An 8,587-nucleotide genomic window follows, 5' to 3' on the forward strand; every position below is an offset into this window, starting at 1 on the left:
AATTATATTTGTTGTTATAGTAGCCAGTAGTAACTTTTATATTATTCTACTTTATCTTATCTATATTGATATATAATTATATCATTCATATTTGTTTATTCAAAAATTAATAAAGTCTTGTAAGACACAAATGTTACAAATTGTAAAACACACTTATGACAGACAAACATTGCCAGAATGCTTTTAAATTGGACATGAATAAAGGAAATCATAGTTGTTTTCCTGTTAAAGGCCTTGAAAAACTCACATCTTAAGTATTTATTTAGAACTTTAGGCATTTATACACTTAGCCTATACATGTTCTAGTTGGGAGACGCATTAGAGAAAGATTAAAGAAACAATAGTCAAAATTGAAAAAGCTTTGGATGAGACATGACTGACTTCTAGTCTCTAGTCGGCGGTCAAGCTCTAAAAACACTGGATACTACATTTCCCACAATGCAACCCCATCAGGTCTGTCATTAGACCTCCTAAATTCCGACTTATTTCTTTTACCACAACTCCACTTTGTTATGCAGGCTTTCGGTTAGCCACTTTCAAACTCAAGACTGAAGCTAAGATAACCCTGATCATGTCAGAGTGATGTCACCATGTTTTTTTGTTAGTCTTTGAAAAGATAAAGCTCCTTGAGCACAACAGAATGAACTAAAATGTTTTCACAAGCTGAGTAGTACTCCTTGCGGCCAGTAAACTCAATCTCATGTGCAGAACTGTTGAAGCACACCTTTAAAAAAATAATTTATTAAGATTGCTTATAGCCAGAAGCTGATTAAGAAACTGTGTTTGCATGACCTTTGAAACCTAGCCCTGCTGCAGAGGAGCAGGATATAAAGGAACAGAAAGTGCAATCTGCCTCCTGATATTAAGCAGCAGCAACAACACAGTCCGGTAATGCTGCATTGCTGAGCTCATTCAGGCAGCCAACCAACCTGGCTCAGCTCCATCACACAGGAGGCGGGGAAGTAGCCCCGCTGGCCGTCCTGCAGCCGCCCAAACCACCTCTCCTCCTCATGTTTGGACAGCACCAGGATGACGTCACCTGCACACAGCTCCAGCTCATCTGGCCAGTGGGGCCTGTAGCTGTGCACCACTACCATCTAATGGACAGAGGGAGAGTTACAGCCTGTTGTTTTAATTTCAAACTGCAAGATCAAATTTACACAGAGTTTAAGTAAGGTACAGTTTGTTGTTTCTGTTTTTTGCTGTACTAATAAAAGCAGAAGTCACCGTCTATATGTTCTCTGCAGTCAGTGGGTCAGAGGATTATGTGTCCAGACTCAGAGATTAACTGCTGTGCAGTGGAATAGAAACCCTAAATCTGGGTGTACTCTTCATTATCTGTTCCTCCTAAATATAGTCCGTGTTTGTCAGAGGAATTAGATGAATGAAACACATAATGGAGCCACAGGGAAATTGACTGACATAACACCATAACAGCTGACCTCACATAACGTCAATGTCAAACTTGTCAATCAATCTCCTGCACATGTAAAACTTAGAAAACATTAATGATCTGTTTTGCATGATTCTGCAGTTCAATATGAGATCAACAGCCGTCAACCATTGATGCATTTTTATTAAGATGGATATTTAAATGAATGAGAATGTTTAACTTGCCTTTTCAGCTTCTGCTCTGTACCGATACCTCCCTGTTAACCATTAAGAGTGGAAATGAATCAGCAAAAAATGTTATTTTGAACATTTGTCATACCTGCAAAGATGCATAAGAATGTCTTTACAGAAATGCATGCACATAACTATGTCTACAACAGCGACCTTCATTAAATTGAGAGCCCACAGGGAGAGAAAAACAAATGATCTATTAATCATCTGACACTGATATGCCATCTCGCTCCCACCGGCAAGGTAAATAATGTCATGCTACGCCACACTTCACTGCAGATATAATCCCACTCACCTTGTGGAGCAAGGACAGTGGTGAAGACTTCAAAGTGTTCATTGCTGTGCATGTAGATGCGCTGCATCTTGAAGATCTGACACTTGCACACTGAGCCGAGGCTCCTGCACTCTCTCTGCACTACCTTTAAATAAATGCAGCTGACTAATCCACTGCAGCACTGACTGGAGCTGGACACGAGCTACAACACGTCCTTCCTGGAGTGCAACACACACAAGCATGTCCAGCATACTAAAGGGGAAAATAAAATATCGTGATCGTGAAACTCATTGTTGAGTTTTTCTTAATTTTTAAGATTATATTCAACCAGACAGGTCTATTTTCAATATGTTTTAGCCCGACAGTGGAATAAAAGGCAGAGATCATGCTTGACCACCTCATTTTCATGCCGGTGCCTATTGTTCTTTGACCATCTGTGGATGTGGATGAGAATTCATAATTTTGCCTCGCCATGAAGGCTTGATTGATTTAGGGTTATTGACTGTGTCCCATTTTCCTGTGGCCTGGGTGAGCAGAGACAAAGATGAATGGGCTTGGGACGGGGTGGCGGACTGCTCAACAGATGGGTGACAGAGGTCTCTGTGACGACCCCTCCTGTGTAGCTACTCTGAGAGGAGCGTCTCCTGGGCTTGTGGTGTGGGAAGCCCCTAAAGCCAGCCTGCTTAGTCCCTCTCTCTCAAATCCTTTGGTTTGCTTTGTTTTCTTCACTCACCAATGCACACACCCTCATAGCAGAATTTTCTGATTTCCCATATAATTGTTTTGTTTATGTAAAAAGATACTTTAATAAATTATCCACAGTTTTGGTTCAAGCCTCATGTGTGGTCTTCTTCCTTTGTTGCCTGAACCAGGAGCCAGTTAACGAAATCGCTAATAATGACAAACCCACAGAGAATTATCACCCAACTCTGCACTTTTCCATCACCTCTACACAACGTTTTAGTGTCTTTCAGCTCGTTGTTTTGGTGTTACAGCCCTTAACTTTAATGTTTTGGTTCACTCTCACCGTTCTCATTGGCATTTAAAAAGCCCAGATAAACCCACTTTACTCTAACTGCACAGCAACAAACAGCAGACACACAAAGTTAGCAACTTAGCTGGTGAACATACTGAAGGATTTGGCAGCTGAAGAGCTAGATATTTCCCTCGGGAGTTGGTGGAGCCAGATAGCTGCATCATTCTAATTAAATGAAATTAAACAAAGTCGTTGGATTTTGTCTTTTTCCTTCCACAGCCACCTGAGTCCTGCAGTGAGGGCCAGCGCAGCTCAGCAGCTTCACATGCTGGCTGAGAGACTGGGAACGGACGTAATCAAACTTTAGAGCCAGTGAGAGCTACACCTGGTGCTTCCTTACTGCTGTCTGCAAGATGTCCCTGGATGCTGCCGCCGAAGCCAGGTCAGTAATCAAGCTGTGCGTTTAGTTCACAAGGTTCAATGCTCTGATGTCTTCTGGTTTGTGCCTCCTGTGAGGAATCCTCTTAGTTGAATCAGGTGCTTTGAACATTGAGGTAAATAAGAATCTCTCTAAAGGCGCCATGGACTTGCCACCTAAACTTGCTCTTAAGGAGAACTTCATGAAGTTCTGGAAGGACATCGTCACCAAAAAATATCGAGGCCTACTGGAGAGGAACCTGAGGAACCCACACTCGCACAGACAACAGCAGCCTTTAAAGCCTCCTCCTGTCTGTGTGGGGTTTGTATATTATTATTATTATGTCATGATACAGTCACCTCCCTCAGCTTTGCCACGTTGGCAAAGACACTGGCAGGCCTGATGCAGAAAAGCGCCGGCTGGCGCTGGCTCAGACCTGTGAGAGTTGACCAATCAGAGCAGACTGGGCTTTTCGGGAGGGGGGGCCTTAAAGAGACAGTAGCTAAAACAGAGCCTTCAGACAGATTTTGAATAGGGACGCTGCAGCAATGGACAGGATGAGATAACGAATGTGCTTTTTAAACATTAAAGCATGTAAACATTTTCTACAGAAGCATTTTTATTTATTTATTTATTTATTTTTGGAACATCAATTAGGCGATTTCAATCTAAAATTAAACACTGCCGTCGGGAAATAAAGGCTAAATCATCCATTAAATATTATTTAGTCTTCAACTAAATACCAGTTTATAGTGACAGGGCTTTTGTCCCCCTTAAATTTAAGCCTATATTGTCTTTTCCTCCAGGAAGATCATTACACAGCCAGGGTGATACCACATCTGTTGATCATATCTTCAGATCAAATTCCAAACCAGCACTAAATCAATTGTGGTCACTGACAGCCTGAGACACTGCAGCCAAACAGTCCCACCAGTATTTCTTTATTCATTCATCACCTCACGTCCCAAAAGCTTAAAATGCGTTGACACACAAAATCACGTGACATCACATACTCAAATTTCAGGTGTTCCTTAACATTTGATTACAGGATTCTCAGAAAATAAATCACAAACATCTAACTTACTCACAAATTTACCAAAAAATATGAGACTTTTATTTTATCAATTCATTGAAATCCACATCAAGGGGAAATACGGTTAAAATCCTGACAGGAAAACTATGGATAAGCTTTATAAATTGAACTAGGAGAAATGTGCTTGTCTCAAAGAGTAAACAACTGTAAATGGATGAGACTTAGCCTCATTATCTGTGGCCTCATTAGTCCTGCAAAACACTTGATTGGACTGAATCCTCTCTGGCCCTAAGAGGAGTCCCTTTAAAAACAGGTGGCACCGGCAGGCTCATTTATGATAGAAAAATAGTATTATTTACAGCTTTTTCTGTACTTTGCTTGTGTCAAAATGCTCCAAAGGTGCTATTTTTGAACTTTTTCGGTGATCTGTAACTCTTCACGCAGCTCCGAATTCAGTGTGACGCCTCCATTCTAGACACCAAGGCCAGAGAAAAGCCTTTACATAACCAAAAACCACAGCTAAGCAGCTTAGAAAACAGGACTGACGTTTACTTCTAGGAAGACGAAAACACACAAGCACCGAGCATCTCAATGTTCAAGGGTTTAAGACAAGTGTTAAAGTTAAGAAAAGGCAGGGCAGCCATTAAAAATGCACATGATATTTTGGAAACATTAGATTGTATTAACTACATCAACCATCATCAAGCCATTAATATTAATACTTAATCTTTTAATGAGATGCTTTCACTGGACTGAGTTTGTCTAAACTGTTGCAGATGGAGTTTAATTGAAGCAACCTGATTAACAGAAATAAACACCTTTAATAGTAGGGCTGGGTGATGTGAAAATATATATAAATTTAGTCTAAAACCATTTATCCATAAACATTTCCTTGACTAATTTATTTTGTCAGTAAATGTACTATACAATTATGTATGTTGATATAACCATATAAAATGTCATGTACAACGATAAAAGTCGTCTTTAGTTGCTCTTCTTCTCCAGATGTAAGAAAACAAACGTCACGTCATCAGGATTTAAATATATATATCTTTTTTTTTTTACTGAAAATGAAAATTATGATGCAAAAACAATCATTTGCGCTAATCATGAATCACATTGCAATCAAATCTGTCAGTATAATCACAATATAATTTTTATTTTTTACCTTATGTGACCTAGAATACAGTCACCTAATATTAGCACGGAGTTCATCCTTTTTACTTGACATACAGACCAATGAAAAAGCCTTTTTACTGAATCCTATTTTGTCATTCTGAACATCTGTAACACTGGTGTAGACTGTGATTTGCTACTTTACACTTTATCACACTGACTTACTGTATTTTTGATAACAGTGAACGTACACATGATCAAAATATGTCATTATTTGCATCTTAAAAAACATTTTTAGAAGGAAATCTTTATCTTCAGTATACAAAAGTTCTTAGTTTTTGAACGTTGCACATTGTTTTAAGGGCTGCTACTATAATTACTATCATTGTCAACTGATCCGTTGATTATTTTTGCAATTATTTGATTCGTTTCTTCTCTAGAAAATGTCAGAAAATGGTGAAAAATGTCAATCAGTCCCAAGATGATATCCTCAAATGTCTTGATGTCAAGATTTCCAGTTAAACCAGGAAATATTCACACTGAAGAAGCTGAACTAATCGATATATCAATCAATCATCGCTGACCTAATAAATTCTGAATGCAAACAGGAAAAGAATCACAATTATCTGTTTGTTTTTTTTAATTCTGGCAGCAGTTTAGATATTTTCCATTAATAATAAACATATTGATCAGTTAGCCTCCGTGATGCTGGGACAGACATTTAAAAGATTTGGTGACAGTTTAAACGTACAGTGAAAGAGCCACAGAAACCCTGGACATGACACAGCTCATCAGTCATTTCATATTGCATCATATCAGTCCAGTCCAATGCTGTGATGCCAAGGCACAGACAGATGTGGCAGGTTACAGGAAGTCCTCAGTGTTTCCCAGGTTTGCCTCTCCTCTTCCCTCCTCCTCCTCCTCCACCACCTGCTTTACCTCCTTTCCCCTTCCCACCCTTCCCTTTGCCCTTTCCTGACATGTTGCCTCCTTTGCGTCCCTTCTTCCCTGCCCTCTTCTTGTATTTAGCCGCCGCCTCCTCCCTGTCCTCCTCTCTCATCTGCTTGTTGACAGCCTTGGTGATGTCCAACTTGGGCTTCTTGCCGTCCATGAGTTTGAGGAGCTCCAGCTGCCTGTGCCTCTCGTTAGAAAAGTCACCGATGAGGGGCTCAAACTTCCTCTTCTTGCCCATGTTCTTTGGTGCCTTCTCTTTAGGCAGGCGGTCCTGGAACCGGCCCATGGATGCCGTGGAGGTCTTGGCCACGCTCACGGCTCTGGACAGCTCGTCTTTGGACTGCGAGGTTGTAGTGGCCAGCCCCATAACTGGCACTTTGCCCTTCTGCGCCCTGGCGATGTTCTTCAGCCTGTTGTACTCGTTTTTAGCCACTCTCTCCTTCTTGGCTTTGACGCGTTTGGCGAACTGGTCCTCATTCGGGTCCGCGGTCACCGGCACCTCAATCAGCCACTCTTTGGTGTCATCCTTGGCCCTCTTGTAGCCCCAGCGCCTCTTCCACTCCTTCGCGGTTTCATCCCAAACCAAGTTGGTCTTCTTCTTCTTCTGTATGCCCTTCAGCTTGGCGAACTGCTCCCATTTTGTGGGAGGTTTGGGCTTCGGAGGTGGTTTTTCTCTGGGCAGCGGGGTCGCCGGGTCGGGTAGTTTGACCACTATCGCCTCCTGGACTCTCTCCGTGGGCTGTTTCCAGATCTCGTTGATGAGCAGCTGCGTGTTGTCACGAGCTAACGACCGCAGGAAGTCTTCTTTCTTCTGCTCTCTGAACTCCCGCACCTCGATGCGGTTTTTGTCACAAGCTAGCAGGTTGCCGATGTCAAACTCCAGGTCCAGCTCCTTCTGGACGGAGATGCTTTTCAGTTTTTCGGCCTCTTCTTGCTCAGCTTTAGCGAGCAGCGCTTCCACACTGCACGCCGCCATGTTGGACAGTGCTGTTGGACGTCTGCTCCACACGTGCCAAAGAGAAAAACACAGCAACACTACTTCCGGGTCACAGCTAGCAGAAGAAGTCCCGCCTCCAGCCACAAGATGGCGGCATTGTTCCTTTTCATATTTGCTGTTTGTGTCTTCTGGGATTTTGTGTATTAATATAATATAATAGATATATACATATATAATAATTATATATGTATTTATATATGCGTGTATATATGTATATGTGTGTATATATGTATATATATATATATATATATATATATATATATATATATATATATATATATATATATATATATATATATATATAAAGGAATATGCTCTCTCTCTCTCTCTCTCTCTCTCTCTCTCTATCTATCTATCTATCTATCTATCTATCTATCTATCTATCTATCTATATATATATATATATGTGTGTGTGTGTGTGTGTGTGTATATATAGCATATTCCTTTTCTTGTTTTGCATGAAAAACTAATCTAATGTCATTGACTAGGTGTCCTGCAGCTTCTGATTGTATGAGTTGAGTTGAGCTGAGTTTGCTCGTTCAAATTTCCAAACTTTAAAAGCACTTTCAGGATTTCTCTTTCATGATAATGATGAAAGTTAATTCTTGACCTTGGAAACACTGACTTGCCAATGATCATGTGACATGTGACACAACTGGAAGCTCCGAGGTAGCTGCTTGGTGGACAGTTTGGTGAGAAGTGGCCTTTCATTTTTATTTCCACATTGGAAAAAACAAAACAAAATTCCCATAAATATACACATGCGTACACATATTGGTGCTCATCAGTTGGTGTATATGTTGTTTTCTTTATTTTGTTTTTGCTTTATAAGCATTTTGCAACTTAAGAAGGTACAGCCAATATGAAAAATTACATAAGGGAAAGACTAACTGCAGGGCATGCTGATGGATTTGGCTGTGCAGACTTAAAACCTAAATAACAATGAGATATGAACTGCTAACATAAACATTTTTAGTATAAGTGAATAAGAAATAAATAGAATAACTAATGCTCATGTTTCAAACAAGAACAAAATAAAGATTTATCAATTCGCAGCGTATTCCTTTTGTCTAGAATCAGGCAGGCTTTTACCTGAATACACATTCTTTTTTTGAACAATTGTTTATTTGTTTTATGATTTGGCAACACGTAGCAGGATGACATCGTAAGACATGAAGTGAAAAAATTGAAACAAA

General features: G+C 40.3%; 1 protein-coding gene across 1 annotated transcript; it reads right to left on the bottom strand.

The window, feature by feature from the left end:
- Positions 1-6,062: 6,062 nt before the first annotated feature.
- Positions 6,063-7,395, bottom strand: rrs1 (ribosome biogenesis regulator 1 homolog). Its single transcript, XM_073488842.1, has one exon. It carries the CDS (start codon positions 7,368-7,370, stop codon positions 6,318-6,320), a length of 1,053 nt encoding a protein of 350 aa, XP_073344943.1. The 5' UTR covers positions 7,371-7,395; the 3' UTR covers positions 6,063-6,317.
- Positions 7,396-8,587: the final 1,192 nt, after the last annotated feature.

The sequence above is a fragment of the Pagrus major genome, chromosome 19, assembly GCF_040436345.1.
Source record: "Pagrus major chromosome 19, Pma_NU_1.0".
Taxonomy (NCBI): domain Eukaryota; kingdom Metazoa; phylum Chordata; class Actinopteri; order Spariformes; family Sparidae; genus Pagrus; species Pagrus major.